The sequence below is a fragment of the Branchiostoma floridae genome, chromosome 3 (assembly GCF_000003815.2).
Source record: "Branchiostoma floridae strain S238N-H82 chromosome 3, Bfl_VNyyK, whole genome shotgun sequence".
In the NCBI taxonomy this organism is placed as follows: Eukaryota; Metazoa; Chordata; class Leptocardii; order Amphioxiformes; family Branchiostomatidae; genus Branchiostoma; species Branchiostoma floridae.
Window position 1 is genome coordinate 33,237,485 of NC_049981.1, and position 21,669 is coordinate 33,259,153.

Here is a 21,669-nt window from a genome sequence, read left to right on the forward strand (position 1 = left end):
TAGAACAGGATCTGTCCAGTCACGTGCAGATATCTGAGCGCGTTCAGGACGTCTGACTCAGTCATCCCTACAGCTGCTCCGACGTCCTGACAATCCCTGACATGAAGGTACGGCCGTCCTGAAGTCTTGATGTTTTCTGACAGTTTCGTCCAGGAAGTCGGCAGCTCTTGGCGGGCAGCAGGGAACGATCGCTCGTCCTTCACCATTTCTGCCATCTTGTCACACAGGGCTTCGATACCCTGGAACGTCTTGCTGCTGACCGGGATAACCTGTACGTTTAACAGACCTTTGGGTCTTCCGTCTAGTAACTTCTCCAGTGACTCTTTCTTGGCCAAGATGTCGTCCCTTGTGAGACCGTAGAAAGGTTCGGTCATGTCTGATTTGCCGTCCGCTGCATCCACCGCCTTCTGACAGAGTTGAATCTCTTCGTTCAGCTTGGTTTGTATTTTACTCTCAGCGGCCTGGATGTCTCTCTGGATGGAGGAACAAGCTGCTGCTATCATCTCCTCGGCCTTGTATGCCGGGAACAGGTCGACTTTGGTTCCTACAACAAGGATAGCCGGGTTGAACACGTGGGAAGTCACGGATGTTAGCCACGTTCCCACTCGTTCCTGGAACTCTTCTGACTTGTATCCTGGCAGGTCTACATTGAGGATGTGCAGGGCCTGACGTGTCAGGAAGAACCGGTGCGTGTAGTGGTAGATCTGGTGACCTCCGAAGTCGTACATCTCGTACTTGACGTTATTCTTGGCGTCATGGTAAGTGATGACGTCAACACCGATGGTTCTGTTAGTTTCAGTCTCCACATGACCTTGACCCTTCATCATACAGTTGAGCAGACTGGTCTTCCCTGCCTCCGTCTGTCCCAGAATCACACACTTGACTTCGAAGGGTGTTGTGGTGTGTGTGTGCGCACGCGCGTCGGGATAACGTAGGTGTTTCTGCATCATATCTACAGCAGTACGGTTACATAAAGTATGATTACTATATTACATCACTAATTTATCACACCAAAAAATTATAACTGCCGACGTTGAATAACTAATTTCTAACTAATTTCACCAAACTGCCGACGTTCACCGTTAGGTGGCCATCTATCACCTCTCACATGGCAATTTCCACCTGATGAAACAATTCGCGTACTGCAGATAGCACACAGACGTCGTACATAAAATTGGTTGTTACTTCTAATATAAATCACTGCTTCCCCTCTTTCAAATCACAATGTAATTGGCCCGATTTTTATATGTGACAAAAATGTAGCGGGAAATGAGATTAGTCAAATGATGATTTGATTTCCCCCAAACGAGTTTAATTTCCAACCGCAACATTAAATGGATTTACAGTACATAGCCTAATTCATACATGGATGGGAACTACAAAAATAACATACTGTCTATCAGTAGCATGTTGTGTTTTGATATCTAGAAAAAAACATAAGATCCTAGTTGTGCCTACCTTGACCTTGCTGTGTGAAATGTTCCCTTTGTGCAGTTTGCTGACCAGGTTGTGCCGCCTGCTGTTCCCCGATGCCGCGGAGCCGCTCAATGTACCGCTCATGTTCCTCCATCTCCTCCGCCAGGAAGTCCTGTCCTTCCTCCCGCAGGACCCGCACTAACCAGTCGTACGGCTCCTGACGCCTCCTGTCCTGCAGCATCATTACCAACCGCTCCCCCCTGCTTACTGGTGTCGGCTCCGCCTGGGGGAGGGGACATCGACAGGGTGGTTTCATATACTTTTGTATTTTTATCCTTTGTCTGTGCCTGTTAGGTTTTAATCCTGTGGGGAGGGAACATCAGCATGGCGGTGTGAGCTCACAGCAACAACTGTTAGTAGATACTTTTGTACTAAGTACTATTATTGAGTACTTCCTCTGTGCACGTGGTTGTCAGCGTTTTAACAGAGAGTGAATTGAACGAGATAGGCTTATACATGCATGTTCCCATGCAAGATATGTTACTCCTAGACAAGTATATTGCCAATCATTGCTGCTGGTTGCAATTTCATTTCTCAATATCACACTATTTCTTTTAAATTTTATCAAATAAACAATAAATAAAAAATATCCAGTGCGAATCATTACCTTGTGGTAGACAATTAATACAATAACCCCCGCCATCAATACAGTAGGTAACACGCATTCTTTCTAATCATTTCACAATGTAATGTACCTTGCATTTTGTATTAGACTGATCTAGACTATCTTTTCCCACGTTGTTAGAACATGTAAGTTGAATGATTGATTATATTATCAAGAATGAAACCTTCATGTAACAGACCCATGCGGCAACTTTCATTTTTTCGTTCTTCTGGTCTTCGTGAACCGTGTAAAAACAAGCTGCACAAGGTCTGCTGGTTTATAGCGGTCTAAGTACACCGGTATGGGTCACTAAAGTAAATCCACCCTTTACTCGATATAAAGGGTAGACACCTGTAGGCACGTCTGTGGTGTATCGGGTGGCGGCTCCGAAAGACATATTTTCGTTGTTTCCCAAGCGGCTGCAGCTCACGTGGTGGCCATTATGTGAATAGAGAAGGACATTGACGGGCGTGTCGAAAGCCAATACAAACTTTACTAATGGGAGGTATGGACTGTGTAGCGAGCTCGAGAGACAGGAGTAGACAGGTATGACGTTTAATACAACATGATTCATTAACAGGGACTCCTTTTGTAAACCTAACTTCAATATAGATAAATACAACTTATTATGACTCTCACCTCTATGGAAGAGGAGACGGATCTGTACGCACGTGTCATACCAGTACAATCGGCACACGTTTGGGGGCTAATAATGGAAGTCTTGGCGTTTACTTGATATGGTAATGGTAGAAACATATCATAACATATGGTGTTGTGTGTTGGGAACCTCCGAAACAAAACTTATTCAGAGTTTTCTTTCGTCAGAAGTGTGTGCTGCCGTGTGTGAAATTTTGTTAAATACAAATTAGGACCCGCATATTGAAAGCCAATAACACTTAAAGAATGTGAAGTACATGTATCAGTGATTTTGTTATCCAAACTCTGACAATTGTCGCTTCCACCGTTTACCGTACCTGGATATCCCGGACCTCAGCCGGACTCAGCTGGTTCTCCTGTTCCAGCCGTGTGAGAACAGCTGGGAGGTTCATGTTGTCAGCCAGGAACACACGAGTGTTGACCAAGGCCTGCCGGCACGGGGACCTCAGTTCACCTGTGGAGATGGACAGACAAACGGCAAACGTCAGTCTAACGGGGTCGGTCTACATGTATGTTAGGGACACCGTGTTAATTCACAAAATATCTGAATGTCTATCATTAATTACTACAATAAAATACATACACGACAATACTACAAGTTCTTCAAACGAAACAAACGTAGCATCTATTCTACAGGAGCAGCTATTATTATGTTGTAAGCCTTCAATCAGTGCAAAAAAGAGACTGCAAATTGCATTTCGGTTAAAAAGCTGTCCACATATTTAAGCAAAGACATCACAATGGTTTTTCACAATGGGTGTTCATATGAGTGTAGTATGTACTAGATTTATGTTATAAGCAAGTAGCCTGTTCAAAAATTCTGGATTTGTTTCACATTGTACACTGTGTTTCTTTGAGTATTTCACATCCCTAAATCTACATCTATTGTTATGTTTTTAGTTTAATTCTACCATGTCTTATACAATTTACCTATGTTCGCCTTACATTGTACCCGTTTTACAAATGTTGCGCAATAAAACTTGACTTGACTATCAGATGAAAATGACTTAATTACATCACAGTCCGCTGATTGCATTATGTAACAGCCATGATATGTCCACCCTCACCTGCTTGTCTGCAGAGCGCGTCACGCACATCCCAGACGATGCCTCTCATCTCACTGCTAACACCTCTGCTGGGCATCGTCTCCTCAACCCTGTCCCGCTGGACCCGCCTGGCCGGCGCCTCCAGGGTTGGGTACTGCCGGCTGACTAACGTGCCGAACTCACGGAAGTCATCCTTGTTCTGGTCCAGCCAAATGACGTATCGAGGCTTGTTGTTCCTCACGGCAGTTTCCAGTCCGACCGTGAGCGAGGACTGGTCAGCAAGCAGGTGTCTGCTGATCACGGGCACGACAAGTTTCACGCTGCCGAGGGTCAGTGTGGACGTGAGCTGTGCGCGGCTGACGTCACCAGGAGTGCCTGTGACCTGCTGACAGGAGATGTCTGTCTGGGGTAGACTGTAAGGCTCGTACTGACCCATCAGCTTCTCCACCAGCCTCCTGACGAACTCCCCATCCTCTGCTGCGTGCAGGAGGACAACACGTGGGCCTGGTAGGGAACAACAGCATCACAATGGCAATATGTTTGATTCAAGCATATTTCAAAAGTGCGAATATCTATATCATATCATATCATTGTTAAGAATGTGCCGTGCGTATAGAAACTAGGCCAGACAATATTGTTTAAAAGTTAACCTAACCAATCCTAGTACCTATATGTAAGCTACTAATATAAGTAAAAGTACCTAAACGGGGGCCCCAAAGCCCTTTTCCGTAGAGCGTAATCGGCGGTTTTAATTCTACGTACTCCGTAGCGGGACCGTTCGAATTCAACGTAGAGCGTAATCGGTGCATTTTGCGTCGAGCGATATTGGCCCCTTTGATTTAACGTATTACGTAGAAGCTAACCGGATTTTACCGTAAAACGTAATTCATATTAATTTTTCGTCAAGCGTAATCAAAGTTTCATTAAACTTAACTAGTCTACCGGCAAATTTTACCCGCGAAAATGCTGGAAATTGCGTTTCAAAGAGTCCAGATTTCAAAATTTCGCCGGACATTCCTTGCTATGGCTCAACACTTCGGCACTGGACATGGTGAAAATATGTTGCGGGAGCGTCGTCCCCCAACTAGTAGAAATCTTTTTACCGACCCTAGCTTAGTTAACAAGCAAAATTTGCCCCTTAAATGCAGGAAATGGCATTTCAGAGGGTCGAGATTTCAATTTTTCTCCGGGCGCCGGGCGGCCCTTGCCAAGGCTTGCGACTCCGGCGCTCACGACTCTCCGGCGCTCGTCGCCCTCAAAGACGTTTCTCTGACAGAAATGTCATTACATTGAAAGCAAAATTTGCCCCTCAAAATGCAGGAAATGGTGTTTCAGAGGGTAAAAATTTCCAAATTTTCCCGTACCTACCTTGCGACAGTTCGACTGTTCGTGCTTTCGGCACTGGAAATCTGAAAATGATGTTTGGGGGCGTTGCCCAGCTTAAAGCTAAAACCATGTGAATTTCTAATTGGATGCTATTTAACTTAGCTTAGTCTGTGAGCAAAATTTGCCCTTCAAAATGCATAAAATGGCGTTTCAGAGGGTCAGGATTTCACAATATTCCCGGGGGAGCATGCCCCCGGACGGCCTAGGATTGTCGCGCCTCCGCTTTCGGTGCTACAAGTGCTGAAGATTACGTCACATGAGAAATTTGCTGTCGCCGCCTTTGGCCAGCAAGACGTCTTTAGAAGTTAAGTTTTAATCTTATTGATAGAATTATCAGTTTTGTTTAGATCTCATCTTCACATGTTCTGCCGTTGGCGGAGTTCAGCCAAAAGACAATAAAAATTTGCATAATGCATTATGAAATTTCGTAATTTAGCGTAGAGCGTAATTAAGTGTCCATAATTTAGCGTATTACGTAGCCGGCCCTCCCGAATTTAGCGTAGAGCGTTGTCGGTACCCCCCCTTGGGGGCCCTCCTAAACCAGCCTGCAGGAATTTGCAAAAGTGAAAGTAAAATTGCACAATATAAAGGCTCATCCTGAGGGAAAATGGATACAATGTTGAAATCTCATTTACCGGTATTTATAATATGCTGATATATTAGTCATTAATGGTGAAATCAAGACATAATCAATGCCACAATGTAAAAGCTTGTCAATGACAGGCCCAGTGTAAGCTCGGACCTAAAGCTATATAATAAGTTTGAAGACTATCAGCACTGGAAGATAAAATCCATTATCATATAGCCAGGCGCCGCGGACCAATCAGAAGGCCCCGTTCCACGTTGGTTATGACGCCGTAACACGTAGATTCAGGCCAGGCAGGTGGGTATCGCTCCCCTGATTGGTCAGAATGAATCGACACTGGCACCGGTGTCGATTTGCATCGACACTGGTGTCAGCAGAAAGGAATGCTTTGTACAGTGTGAAGTCCATGTTAGAGTTACATGGGGACCAAGTCTCTTGTGATGGTCCAGTTGCATTTAACAAGTAACATTATGAATCAACATCTTTGTTAGTATTTAAAGCCTTGAAACCGACCTTGATCCAAACATTATTACTGTTCACATTCCTTCAAATTTATTGAATATGTACAACTATAACTTAGGATTAATTAGCAACACACTTGTCCCAGCAGAAAGGAATGCTTTGTACTACATAATGAATCAACATCTTTGTTAGTATTTAAAGCCTTGAAACCGACCTTGATCCAAACATTATTACTGTTCACATTCCTTCAAATTTATTGAATATGTACAACTATAACTTAGGATTAAATAGCAGCACACGTGTCCCAGCAGAAGGGAATTGGTCATTATGTCAAGCCTTGGAAGTCTTGAATAAAGGATGTATGTATTACAAAGGAATTTGTTGCTTAAATGGGTCAGTTTGTGTAGGCTATATGATAATAACGTTAATGCCCCGCCTTATCCTCGGTGCTACGCTCACTCGGTGGTTTATTCGGTGGTTATCGCACCTGACCAGGGATTATCTCACCAATAACTCACCTGTGTCCATAGTGATTGACAGATGACGTCATATAAGTGATGGTGCCAGAACAGGAATTTCAGACTGCCGATCTGACGAGACGGACAGACGACATTCCAGACTGTGGAGTTATACTGGAGGGACAGGTAAACAGGACCGTTATGGATGTCATTTTCTTTTCCCCAAAAAGTAGTGCCATGTAGGGTCAAAGGTGAAGTACTTAAGTGTAAATTGCTCACTACGATAGAGCTTCGTCACGAGGAAAGTTCTGTCACATTTCTACTCATTCGATGAGTATTGTTGACTTCACCTGTAAACAATGTTTGTACTTGTGTGATTACGGATCTGTCTTCGGAAAAGAACATTCTATAATCATATCATCAATCCATCCCGGAGTACAGCTGCCGACAAGCTATTAGAAAAATGTCCAAAGGTTAACACAGAGGCGCTACTTACCTGGCCATGAACGGGACATAGAGCCGGCCAAGCATACCTCAATATTACTAACAAGTTTAGCTTGCTAAAGAACGTTGTTAAGTCGTTAAATACGTCTCCAAACCCCCCGGATAGATCTATAAGGATTAAGATTCACCTAAAGATACGCTCGTGGCCGAGAAGAATCTATTCTGCTCACTTCCGCATTATTTGTCTAAAGCCTTAACATACAATTAGACTGTTACACTCAGATGGACCAGAAGTCTTGAAAAATCTACCACTCTGCCCTACCTTTTCTTTTTAGTTTCCTACTTCTCCATAATTGTCCATATAGAGGTCCTTCTGTGGTTTGGATTAGCGATAAAACCACTGACAAGGAAGTAAGATGAGGACAGTGTCATTAAACCGAAAGGGGTGTGCGTTTGTAACGGCGTGTAATCAACACCCCTATATTGCACTGTAAGGTAAACTAATGTTCTGACAACTCATTAACGTCAATCTTAACATAACGTTGTTTTTGTCAAGGCTGTTTGAAATCTGTTGCACAGAAAACACCTTCCTATATGCCACACTTGGTTCGTCCCTGTGCACGCCATTGGTAAACACCTGTCGCGCCGTCAGCGGCCCCACCTTTGTTCCGTGACGTCACACCTGGTGGTTACCTTGGGCATGGGTCAACCTGCCAGAATTGCGGGGCGTTCTTTTGTTGCCGCAACCCTTGTAGCTTTAATGGTAGGCCCGAACGGCTGTCTTCAGTCGTTAATGCTGGCATGCGGAGATGTGTACGGAGCACAGCAAACTGCAGATGATACTGGGGATGTTCCGTTGAAACTGGGACGACAACAGAACACATTTATTAATTTGATACCTTTACTGGTAGTGAGAATTGTGTTGATGAAAAATTGATGATTTCATGAGATAAACAATGCAATTAAAGAACAAGAAACGCATCAGAATAGTTACTCAAAATCTGTGGCTCTTTTATTTTTTATCAACAGTTCTGCATTTTGTCACTACCCTGTGTGCTTTGATGCTTTCACCTGAATATTTCCTAGAAATAACATGTTAGATTAAGGTAATTAATGCATATCATAACTTACTGTTACCGTATAAAAGAACACTGTATTCACATAGGCGACCATGGTACCACCTTGGAGTCTCCGGATGGTACAATCATGGCCAAATTCCGATTTTTGAGCTTTCAACTTTCTCCATGCTTTTAAGTGTGCAGATTTTTTAACAGAACTGATGAAAGTTTGTGGCAAATGTTGCCATTTTCAGAAAGGTTTATATATTAGCAGGACAATAATGAGTATATGTATTCACATTAAAATGATGCTTCTCCTAAACGTGGCATTTTTCAAAAGTTTGTTAATTTAGTCAAAGGCACGTTTTGATTCTTTGTTGTGCGTTTTTTCAAGTTTATCATTAGCAATAAGATTATTTAGGAAGCAGGGCCATGACACATAAAAACTACCATATGAGACGTGCTTCAGGAAGCAAGAAAATGGTGTGGATTTCAATGGCTTCTTATTAAAAACTCACCTGGTAGAAAACGACGTCCTCTTGATCATAAGATAGGGCATTTTCTTATCTCTATGGATAATATTTCTTATCTCTATGGATAATACTGCGATGCTGCTGAAATAGATCCCGTCTGGTGTCTGAAAATGTTCTGATTTTTGCCGACTGGGTGTGAAACGAGCAGAAAATCTCCCTGACAGCGACAGGCTTCACCACGTCTGTGTTTATTACCAGGAACGTCGGTACGAGATCTTCAGCCAAGTTGCGAAAACCCCGGATGTACGTTGTAACTGTTTGGCGTTGTTGTTTATTTGCTGTGAATTTCTATGATTTGTTTGATTAAATCGTGCTCGGCAAGTAACTTTGTTAGAGAGGGTTTGGAGGAGTGATGCAGTCAGGTGGGTGAGTACTGATATCTCTTCTCGTCACACAGATTTAGAGTTTATAATATGACTCCCAACGTTAGATACGGGTGGGCAGATGAGATATCGCAGAATGTGCATTCAAGTTATGATTTATAAACAATGTGACCGTTTTTTTTTTCAATTTTCCTACGCGAAGTAAACCAAGTTATCAGCAATATTTACTATTTATACCTGGTGTTTTGTGTGATCTCTTCTATCACTGAAAACAAACAGGTTTGTCCAGGATTCTCTCCGTGTATCCGGTAGCCATGGCAACGGCAAATGCCCATTCTGTGCCTCATTCTGTGATGCAGCTGACATAAACCCTTCCTGTTATCGAAATATAAGTGTCATGGTTACTGGCTGGGTTTGAGGAATCCATAGATTCACGTTTTTACCGGCAGGTTGTTTAGCCAGTCTGACGTAACCGCTGTGTTGTTACAAATCATCATGGAAGCATATGTGTGTGTTGGTAACGTTAGTAATCATAGTACAATCATGATGAACTTTCTTCCAACACAAAGGTATAACGTTACAAGGATCAAAATTTCAACGACCGGTTGCCGTTGACAATTTGATCTGTGTTTATTTTTTATCATTGGCGGTCTTCAATCCTGAGCACAAATAACATTGAGGAATGTCTTTCGTCAATAAATTGAGAAGTTTCAGCAATTGTTCGGCATTAGTTAGGAAGGGCGTGTGGAGTTCTGGAGCGGAAGAGTGAAGTGATGACACGAGCAGAAGAAGAAGGCAAGTTAGGTTATATTTCATGCAAAGACTCTTTGCCAACTTTCAAACATTTCCAGCTGCAGTGAATTACCACACACCGTTTTTTAAAAGTTCGAATGGAGTCCTGTTCTCTCACTTATCCGAGCAAAGGCAGAGAATACACAAAAACGGCGATCACACACAAATTAGCCTGAGTTTAACATTTGGTCAAGCGTTTAGAGAGTTTAGGCATTACTCAGATCCACAACTCGCATGACAAATATTTGGGTTGTATCAAACAGCTTTGCAGGCAATTGGTTGCCATTTATATACCGATGTATTAGCATGTGGTAACGTTATACCTATAGGCTTTTATCAAAACACTTGTGGGACTGTTGGTGGTGTTATGAGCCTACATATTAATGGCTTACAGTACAAAATTGATACATGACTTACAGAAATGGTTTCCATATTGTTTTTGCATGAGCTGGCAAGTTGTTAAAGCATTTCTATGATCAGCAAATGAAAGGTAAAAAGACTCTTGGTGACAAAACATTTGTTCCTTATCGAAAGCTTTCTTCCGCAACATGCAAATATCATTGTGAAAACATACAAGCATAATCATCATACAGATTAGATGCCCACAGCAACATGTTAATTCCTTGTGTCCATTATAAGTGCATTGTTAAGTACAGTCAAACCTGTCTATAGCGGTCACCCAAGGGACTGGAGAAATGTGGCCATTATAGACAGGTGGCAACTAGAGAAAATGTTGACCAATTGACCATGTGCAAGCTACACATGATTTCAGTTCCCACTAATCTTTCTCACCAAGTAACATTGTCTCGATCGGTAAATTCACCCACAAAGACTTGCACTTTAGTGCTCAAGGCTTGCAGACCCACTGCAACCGCCAAAATGACACTGTCATGGTTGCAATAGGCAGTGTTTCTGTATCAACGGGACCGGAAATCGTGTAGCCGTGGCCGCGTTGGACAGGTGGCCGCTAAGCCTATTTCTTAATCATTACCAATCCAAAGGACCGACAAAAAGTGGCCACTCTGGCCAGGTATCTGCTATGCAAAGGTGGCCGCTAATACAGGTTTGACTGTACGTCCTTTATAACTGCATTGTCCATTGTTTCAAATTAACCTGTAGAATTAAACAGCAGCGTCATTACTGCTGCTGATTCTGGTCATAAACTCTCACCATTGTTCTGAAAGTCGCGCAGAGCGCCAGCATAGTGTCAGAGATGGGAGCCTACTACATTACATGGCATTAGTATTTACACTTACATGACGTCAGTATCTACAATTACATGACGTCAGTATCTACAATTACATGACGTCAGTGATCTCCGGTGACGAGATCTAGAGCGCTAGCATAGTGTCGGAGATGGGAGCCAACTGCATTACAAGGCATTATATTTACAATTACATAGCATCAGTATCTACAATTACATAACGTCAGTATTTACAATTACATGACGTCAGCATTTACAGTTACATGACGTCAGTGATCTCCGGTGACGTCAGATCTTCAGTCCGAGTCATCAGCCTCAGCACCTCCGCCCTCCGCTTGGGCACTGCCGCCGTCTGTGCGGGGTGTTTAGATTATGGGCAAAATCAGTAGGGAAGGCAACGGATCGAGTAAAAGACGTTGGTGTAGATTAAACTGCAGATTAAACTGCCATGGAGATTTCATAGGAATCTAAGAACATAACCTGATACGATTAGTTTGCTGCTGGGGAGAAGCTTTCACTATATTTCTTTGACCCTTTAGAGTTGAAATAATATGGCAGATGCCGTATGGAAGCTTCTCGCCAACAGCAAACTTAGTCGGGAGTACCAGTTTAAATTTCTAGATATCTAGGTAATGGATCGTTGGATATTGTCAATATGCAATAGGCAAAATCATTACTATCATCCGACTGAATAAAACAATAAATTATATTCTACTGTCAATTGAAACATTGATTGTAAAAATATTCTACTGTCAATTGAAACATTATATGGTCATCCATACATACAAAGTATCGGTCTCTGATGAAGCCATGTTTTCTTACCAGTGATGCCACAGGCCTGTAGGAACGTCTTGTGAGACTCTTCCCAGTACTTGGAGAACAGCAGTTTCTCCCTGAAGGCGCGGGCTTCCGCGAACTCTGACCTGGCGTTTGTAAGGAAGTCCTCAATAGAATCTGCCCACTTCTCTGCATCAGCGTCGGTCGCGGTGTCTCCCGTCATCTTGACGATGCAGTTACGGAACTTGGGCTGGTACTTCTTCGCCAGTTGCGCCACCAGTTCCGCGAGTCCTGACTGCTCTGAGATGAGGACGGGAACTCCTGCCGCGATGGCCTCCAGGCCGACCAGTCCGAACGGTTCGGCCCGGGACGGCATCAGGACCAGGTGACAGGCCTCCATGTCTCGGCGGATCTCCTCTTGAGTGCCGTACGGGAGCAGGGTGGCTTTGACCCGGCCGGATCTCAGCTTCTCCTCCAGGATTCTCTTGCTATCTGTGAAGTCGTTCTCATCGATGCCGCGGACTCTCAGCCTCAGTGTGTACTGATTGTCAAGCCGCTGTGCCGCCTTGTCTATGGATCCTGCGGCCAGGTCGTGACCTTTCAGCATCTCCACATTCCGCACCCTGCCGATGGACAGAACCACTCTCTCTGGCTTTTCGACTTTATCTTCTTCTCCAAAGCTCACATTTGCTTCACTAAACACCTTTGAAGGTTCTGGTAGGAAGATGTGGTGAGTCACGTGACGCTGACGGAGGAACCTGTCGTAATGGCGGTGAATGCGCGGTCCTACCGAGAAGACGACATCAGCCTTGCCAATGTCGTCCTGGATGCTGGCTTCCTTCCTCCCCACACCCAGGGCCTTCTCGTCACTCTTGTAGAGCTCTGTCTCCTCTGGCGCCACGTGACCAAACATGGCGAGCTTGGCGTGTGGAAATCGCTCCTCTTTGATCTTCCTAGCCGCCCTGCTTGTGACGTCAACATGGCCCACAATGCAGCTGATATCTGATGGGATGTCTGGAAAGTGATGTTTGTGGTACACAGTCAGCCACTCTAAGGACGGCTTTGCGCTACTGTCGGGATCAAGACGAGGCTTTAGGAGGCTAACTCCGTCTCGTTCTGCATCCCTCTCATCTTGTTGACTTGCCTCCAACACGATAGCGTAGACCTCGGCACCTGCGGCGGTGAGCATGCGCGCGACATTCAGATTGATGGTGGAGATTCCGCCCTTTGATGTGCAGTACTCGTCACTAACCAACAGGACTTTCACTGGAATACAGTCGTAAAGAGGAAAAAACAATATTGTTAACGAACTGATTTATGACGCACTTGTTCTTCGATATTGCATTATTGGGGATAATATACACGCAGTGATTAATATATGCTATCAGTGATTATTACTGTATATGATATCTGTGAAGTTAATCGTTTCAAGAATTTTGTCCAATATAATGAAATTTAGTGGCGTTTTGATAGCTGATGTGGACGGAAGAGATTACACGAAAATGCAATTCGTCTTTGTTTTCTCTTGAATAGCCAACAAAATATGATTTCAATTGAATTTCCATTTTAGTTATTTTAACAGCAGACCACATTCAATGACCTTGAACGTATATTCAAGCAGCTATACCTAGTTTAGATTTATCATGAGTTTATAGTATATATGCGTTGTTCAGAGAAAACTGGAAGGACTCTCAATTAAGGAAAATAATTAGAGAATAAGTACCATTCCACATGACGATTACTGAATTATCAAACCATAAAGGTTCTCACCTTTCTTCCGTGGTCCACGACCAGCAGCTCTGGAGCGGCTCGACTTTTGCTTCCAGTGCTCAGACGACCGGGTAGTTCTCTGGTGGTCTCTCGGGTTCCGTCTATGTACTAGATAATATTACAGGGTCAATGGAAAGACTGGCACATTGATGTAATAAGCTATGTTTTCTGCAGATCAGTACTTGACTTTGTGATATATGCATGTTTGGGTTACCTAGATCTGGTCTCTGCACATGGATAATACAAAGATAATTTTTCGAAAGTTCACAATAGCAACTCCAGCGTCCAGACCAACTATACACGATTGTTGCTTTTACGCTATTGAATGTAACACTGGGCAGTGAGTCATCTTTGATGTTGACAATGGTTGCAAGGCAGATTTGGTAAGAACAATATCAATCTATCACTGTGTCTTTCTGGAATAAGTACCTGTGGATACAGCAGCCTGGTCCTGTCCCTCAGAAGCTGGCTCAGACGACAGCCCGCTGTCACTCTCACTGCTGTCGGATTCTGACAGCTCAAGGTGTTGGCCTTGAAAAGGAATCATCGATTATACATATCAATGGTCAAGTAAAGATAAGATAGTAAAGAAGAAAATATATTTGCCCTTCTGGCATATTATTAAAGACATACGTTCTACAACTTTGCACACAAATTTTGGAATATGTATTTTCCACTGATATGGTATTTGATACATTCTATAAATGCATGTTTAGGGTTAATGTGTCACTGCATTCGCCAAAACATTGCATTGTCCTCCCAAAGGCATAACAATAGACCTTCAGTTCCTTCCTTTAATTTACCTTTGGGCCCGATACATTCTAATCAGTGTAGTGTATGCGTGTTCTGTTGTAATAAACCGTAAAACGCACAATACATAGCAAGCTAGCAAGCTATTTTGTGCAGTGAATTGGTTAGGAGGGACATAGCTGCAACCGATCCTGTGAGTCTTTTGTTTTTATCTGTGTAACCCTCCGAGTGTAAATAAAGGTGTTTGCCTACCAACCTTTAGATGTGATGAACTCACAAACTGACTTGCCGTCACCACTCGTCAGCTGCATTTGGAACCTGAGGTTAGACTTTTTCATCTTCTTGTATTTTTTGGCATCCACTTCAACTCTGAACTTCTTGTAGATTCTGTCAGCTTCCAAGACGTCGTAAAATGTAAGAAGCTGAAGAAGTTAAAAGTTGGCTATCAATTCATACTTTAAAATATGGAAAATATGCATTTACATTTAGACCGATAATGGCTTTATATTGGCTCTACACATCTAAGTTTTGTGTATTGTTCAAACTAGCCCACTTCAAGTTATACATCATTACCTTAGGATTCGTCAGCAGGTTGTCACCACCTCCGTTCCACACAGACACTTCCAGATGATACTCGTGTCCAGGCATCAGCACGCACTGCTCCTGGTCCAACTTAACGTACTTATCATCGGCCTCAGTCGACTCCAAACACTGTGTGAAATGATGAACAGCATAATGTATTCTTTTCATGTCATCATTTGTTTTTTAATTGTTGTTTATGTGCTGAAAAGTAAATCAAAACCTGTGGAGGCCATGATTGAATTGCATGAAATAGCATATTTGTCGGCTACCGTGAAAGTTTTAAGACTCCAAAATACTGGAAGACGTAAAACGTTAGCAGGATGTCAACCACCATGGCAGGAACGAAGGCACACTATTGCCTCTTACCTGGAGAGCAGTGGCTGCGTTAGAAGCGATGTAGACGTGGATTTGAAACTCTGACGTAACGCTGATGGGTGCAAACACCACACAACGCCCGTTCCTGGCGAACAGCTTCCCGTAAAGTTTCTCCACCACAGGACCGAAGAGACTGCCCTTTTGGAACCTGGTCACGATGTGGGTTGAGGTCACCTCAGAGACAGGAAGGAGGTTCGCGTCTTTCCCAGAAACATGAACGACTCTCATGCGCTCTTTGTCAGGTTCTAGTAAGTGTTTTTGATTTGATTTTGAATATGTAGACATAATCATGAAATAATATAAAAACGATATGATAATGATATTTGATTAATATGTTACAATAACATGATAAAACGATGTACTTACATAATAATACTAAAATGATCATGCGAGTAATGTTATAATACTTATATGAAAAGGTGACATGTATAAAATGATATTATCTGGATACAATGATCTAATATTATGTTAATATGGTCTGATGATATAATGTGTTACAATATGATGATAAAATGATATTAAGTAATGCTTTGATAGCTAAAATGGATAACGAAAATAATGACATGATATTTATATGGTGTGATCTGTAACAATGTATACAATGTGGCTGTTAGATATCTAAGGGAGATTCGTCTTTTTTCTGTAACTTATTGAAAATATAATAAAAAAAGGTTCGCTAGGTGGTTACACGCTTTCAAGCCCTATAGAAAAGTAAAAAAAAAATAAAAAAGTACAAGAATACACAGATAACTGCAATAATTTTACATTCTCCTTCCAAATATAGTAGACAGTACTTTGCAACAGATCAGCTTTTACCTGAACTCTCATGCGCTCTTTGTCAGGGTCTGGCAAATAAAAGAAATTCACAGATAATTGCAATAACTTTACATGGTATCAATCTCTCTACTTTACCACAGATCAGCAGCGCCAACGTACCAAACGAAAGGCTTTGTCAGCCGGCCTCCACCTGATCAATTCCGCTTTTCGCGCAGTTCAGCAATAATCGCTACTGAATTGAACCATAAAAAATGGTTTATGAAACGTACCGTTGTCTTCCGTCAGGTGCAGCACGTGCGGCAGTAGGATGTCCACCGGCCCCTCCACGTCCTCACACTGGATGGAGAAGAGCGGACCCACCGGCATCCATTCCCCCACCTGCTGCCAGTTGTCGGACCAGTTCGCACTCCTGTAGGTCACGTGCAGCGGGTAGGGCGTCACCACGCCCAGGTCGGTCCGGCTGCACAGGTACTTCCCTTCACCTGGCAGGCGGAGGGACCTGAGGAGATAAACACAGGTATTGTAGCCAGGTGTTCAAACATACAGGTGTGACACAGCGGGTAGGGCGTCACCACGCCCAGGTCAGACCTGTATGTTCCAACTTAGCAGTAGTGTATGGCATATGATATGGTGTCGCGACGCGAGGATGCAGCTGTCAAACTTTTCAGACAAATGTTGGATGTTGACCATCCCCTACACGACATGGTTCCACCCTCCAGATCAACTGCCACGGGACGATCACTGAGAAACAAAAGCACTTTCTCCCTCCCCCCAGCTAGAACTAAAAGACTTCAGAACTCTTTCTTGCACACAGCCATCAAGCTGTACAATAAGACTATAGACACTTTAATAGCTTGTAATGATGGTGGTAATGATGGTACTCAATGTTAGGGTTGTGTACTATTTTGTGTAATTTTATATTGCTCTTATGTATATATGCGGACGGAGCAGGCTATATGTTTGTTGTACATTCCAACGCCATTCAGGCTACCACTATGTGTATGTCTGTTATGTTGTGAATCAATAAAGGAAATAAAGCATGGACGATGCTTGTTCACATCAGACATACAGATGTAACAGACTATGGTTCTCTCTACTGCGGTGAACGCCAAACCTGATGAAGCCTATGTTTTATGTGTCTGTTGGAATAGCTGTAATTAGTTATGTAAACAGAAGAGTAATATTGCAATAATAACATTACCACTGTATTAACGTCTTAAAGTGATACCGTATCATTGCCATTGCTGGTGGTTGCCTGATCATGGAAGCATGTTAGAATAGCTACTCACCACTGTGTATCCCCAATCATCTCAGGAGTGATTTCTTGTGACGGCAAGGCATCGCGGTACTCCTGGATATATGGGATATCGGTAAAGCTGATCATTTATGTACGTATTTGGAGAATCCAGTACCAAGTCCAAGAAAATCATACATGTAAATATGTGAATAGTCATGTTATTACATTACTAATTAAATGTAGGTCTAATTAGCAAAATAAGAAGTGTGACATCGTGACCATAGGCTAGACAAACATTTCAAATACGACATATCGATGGAGCTCCATCGAAGGGAATGGCTATCAGTGACGTCACTCCTGACTGTGACATTATCATTCCTAACAACGTCATTCAGATAAATCCCTATCGTCCAGTCAGTTATGGAAATACGGAAATTGGCAAAAAAACAAAAATTCCTGTTTGAGAAATTTTCCTATCCTGTAATCTGCCACAGATGTTATACTTCATGCATCAAGTATAAGATGATTAACCTTATATATCCCTTGTATAAAATAAGTCACCTTATACACCCCCTGTACATCTGCAGCCAGGTCCGGTTTGCCCATGTTCTGCAGTGTTTCCTCCAGCTGCGGCAGGTAGTGGAGCGGTCCGTGGGGGGCCTTGGTGCGCCACGCCTTCAGCATCTGGAACGCCTGCTGGGTGTCATTTCTACCTCTAATGTTGTCCAGCACGCCCCTGTTCAGTCCCAGCTCCTGTCCCAGCCGGGTCCACAGCTGCTTCTCCTCACCAACAGCCCTGCTGATCTGGTACAGCCGGTTGTCTGCAAAGAGGGACATCAAGACGAAAACAGTCATGCATCTTACATAAGAGTTGGCACATTGGGGCACACTTGAAGCACTAGCACTTGAGAATATTAGGAGTGAGCAGGGTTATTTTTCAAGGACAATATAAATGGGCTCAGGATTCAGGGACATTTAAATGGGAAGATAGAGCTGAAAATAAGATAAAGAAACAATTACGTTGGATGAGTTCATAATTTATCTATTATGTATCCACTATGTAGTATATATCTAAGTACTACTTTCCTTACAAGCGTAAAAAAAAACAATCGATGTTCCTTCGATTACTCTAGATAAAGACGCCTGTCGTACTTACCAATGAAATATTTGCCAATGGCGTCATCCGGCGTTCTGATGTCAGGAATATCGAGTGGCCGTTCCCAGTTTCCTTCCGACATTCTCAACAAGTCACCCGGCACGTGACGCCTCACAGCCTCTATAGTGAGCGACTTTGTTGTTTCTCCGCTCCCTACACTGTTACTGGAGTACAAGGCAGGAAACTCGTCCCAGCAAGCCTCCATCACCTTCGCTACCGTCTGAGCCTGGCGCCACGCCTTCTCCGGCTCTCCCCGGATCCGGATTTCTTCTCTTGTAGGGAAATGGCGGTACATGACGTCTTCTGAGTTCTCTCCAACATGAACGACAACTGTGTCCTTGGTGAGGAGACGGCGTGTGGTCTGCTCCATGGACAGGATACGGGAGACCATGGTTTCCGGTAGACCCAGAGGAGGCTCTTGGCTGTACTCTATAGTAACAGAGATCTCCTCTCCGCCTGATGGCACAACCTCTGGCCAACAGCGCGCCACCTCGTCAGGCTGGGCGGCAGGAAGCTCTGTTGGAAAGATCACCGACCCTGAGTAACACAGGCCGAAGTGCTTCATCAGGGGAAGGAGACTGTTGAAGGTGACAATGTTGTCTCCAAGCAGGTTCTTCATGAAACTGTCGCTTGCCCTGCCCGTCTTCAGGAAGGACGCCCTGTCTTCAACAAACTGCGCTCTGGTATGTTCAGAGAGAGACTCAGCTTTGCTGTCCAGATATGCCGGTTGGTCATGCCTGAAGATCTGCTTGAAGAGTTTGAGGATGATGGTTGGGTCCGGGAAGACCAGATCTTCCATTCCCCTGATGTGGTTGTAGAACAGGATCTGTCCGGTCACGTGCAGATAGCTGAGCGCGTTCAGGACGTCTGACTCCTTCATCCCTGCAGCTGCTCCGACGTCCTGACAATCCCTGACATGAAGGTACGGCCGTCCTGAAGTCTTGACGTTTTCTGACAGTTTGGTCCAGGAAGTCGGCAGCTCTTGGCGGGCAGCAGGGAACAATCGCTCGTCCTTCACCATTTCTGCCATCTTGTCGCACAGAGCTTCGATACCCTGGAACGTCTTGCTGCTGACTGGGATAACCTGTACGTTTAACAGACCTTTCGATCGTCCGTCAAGTAACTTCTCCAGTGACTCTTTCTTAGCCAAGATGTTGTCTCTTGTGAGACCGTAGAAAGGTCCGAATATGTCTGATCCGCCGTCCGCTGCATCCACCGCCTTCTGACAGAGTTGGATCTCTTCGTTTAGCTTGGTTTGTATTTTACTCTCAGCGGCCTGGATGTCTCTCTGGATGGAGGAACAGGCTGCTGCTATCATCTCCTCGGCCTTGTCTGGCGGGAACAGGTCGACCTTGGTTCCTACAACAAGGATAGGCGGGTTGAACACGTGGGAAGTCACGGATGTTAGCCACGTTCCCACTCGTTCCTGGAACTCTTCTGACTTGTATCCTGGCAGGTCTACATTGAGGATGTGCAGGGCCTGACGTGTCAGGAAGAACCGGTGCGTGTAGTGGTAGATCTGGTGACCTCCGAAGTCGTACATCTCGTACTTGACGTTATTCTTGTTGTCATGGTAAGTGATGACGTCAACACCGATGGTCCTGTTAGTTTCAGTCTCCACGTGACCTTGACCCTTCATTATACAGTTGAGCAGACTGGTCTTCCCTGCCTCCGTCTGTCCCAGAATCACACACTTGACTTCGGAAGGTGTTGTGGCCTGTGTGCGCGCATGCGCGTCGGGATGACGTAGATGTTTCCGCATCATTTCTACATCAGAACGGTTACATTAAGTAAGATTACTTCATTACACGACTAATTTACAATTTATCACACCAAAAAGTTATCATTGCCGACTAGTCGTCTACCACCGCTCACATGGTAATTCTCACCTGATGAAACTATTCGCGTACATTTGTACTGCAGACAGCAAATTTTTGCTACTAGTACTTCTGTATCTGTATCTGTATCTGTATCTATATAGCCGGTATAACCGCCCTTCGGCGTAACACACCAGCTTCGCAGGCACGCGGCGCGGCAGCAGCTGGTTATATTACACTGAACGACTCATCACACCTAACTTTTGCACATCTAAACTCGGCACAAAAAGTTTGGAATATGAACTTTGGCTGATCATATTTCCGCTGTTTCTGCATCAATTTTAATTTGTGATATATCAATAGAAAGCGTGTGTGATTTCCTTTCATATGGTATCAAACTCAATATAATCATAAATTCGTGAAACGCACACAAGGGCTACTTACGTCAGTGGGTCGCGAAAAAAAGTGCCCAAATTTCAATTTTTGTGTTCAACTCTGTATCATTCTGTTGGTATGGGTGTAGGTGTCAAGGATTCAACCTATCCATTTTTCATGTAATCTTTGGTATACAGAACATACAAGTTTATCTTTAACATTTGATAAGAGTATATGTGCCCTTTTGACTGCTGGATGACCAAATCAAAGTGTGGATGCGGCAAGGAGAATGTCACGCTGACTGTCGCACGGATACTGGAGCGTAACAGCGCGTAGGGCTTGGTGTGCTGTATGTATGGCTGCCACAGGAAAAACAAGGTTTAGCATGTTCCCAGACAGGACAACCTCAATATTGTGAGATACAGGGACACCATTCTCCATGCAGTCGCAATGTTATACCTCATCAGCATTTGTGGGGGACCAAATGCAATTCTGCAAGTTTTAGACTACAACGCCAGTCCACAGTCCACAGAGCAAGGACCATTGCAGAATGTGTGCGTGGACGGGCGGTGTAATCTTACAGAATGTCATCATTCGACCCCATATTGAAGGGGTAAGGCATTGCGACTGCATGGAGAATGGTGTCCCTGTATCTCACAGCATTGATGTTGTCTTGTCTGGAAAGATACTAAACCTTGTTTTTCCTGTGGCAGCCATACATACAGCACACCAAGCCCTACGCGCTGTTACGCTCCAGTATCCGTGCGACAGTCAGCGTGACATTCTCCTTGCCGCATCCACACTTCGATTTGGTCATCCAGCAGTCAAAAGGGCACATATACTCTTATCAAATGTTAAAGATAAACTTGTATGTTCTGTATACCAAAGATTACATGAAAAATGGATAGGTTGAATCCTTGACACCTACACCCATACCAACAGAATGATACAGAGTTGAACACAAAAATTGAAATTTGGGCACTTTTTTTTCGCGACCCACTGACGTAAGTAGCCCTTGTGTGCG

General features: G+C 43.8%; 2 protein-coding genes across 2 annotated transcripts in view; both read right to left on the bottom strand.

Moving 5' to 3' along the window:
* LOC118411880 overlaps nt 1-20,215 on the bottom strand; it is a 32,415-nt gene extending 12,200 nt beyond the window's left edge. Inside the window, exons 1-2 of the mRNA XM_035814371.1 lie at nt 18,454-20,215; nt 17,859-18,118 (exon numbers count right to left, since the gene is read on the bottom strand). Coding sequence (XP_035670264.1) covers nt 17,859-18,118; nt 18,454-20,215 — 2,022 coding nt within the window. The remainder of the gene's footprint in view (nt 1-17,858; nt 18,119-18,453) is intronic.
* LOC118411394 lies at nt 10,028-16,634 on the bottom strand. Its single transcript, XM_035813658.1, has 8 exons — nt 16,330-16,634; nt 15,275-15,528; nt 14,900-15,037; nt 14,583-14,748; nt 14,006-14,107; nt 13,577-13,684; nt 11,852-13,072; nt 10,028-11,381 (listed from the first exon to the last, which is right to left on the bottom strand). The coding sequence occupies exons 1-8, from the start codon at nt 16,424-16,426 to the stop codon at nt 11,326-11,328; spliced, it is 2,142 nt and encodes a 713-aa protein (XP_035669551.1). The 5' UTR covers nt 16,427-16,634; the 3' UTR covers nt 10,028-11,325.
* Nucleotides 20,216-21,669: the final 1,454 nt, after the last annotated feature.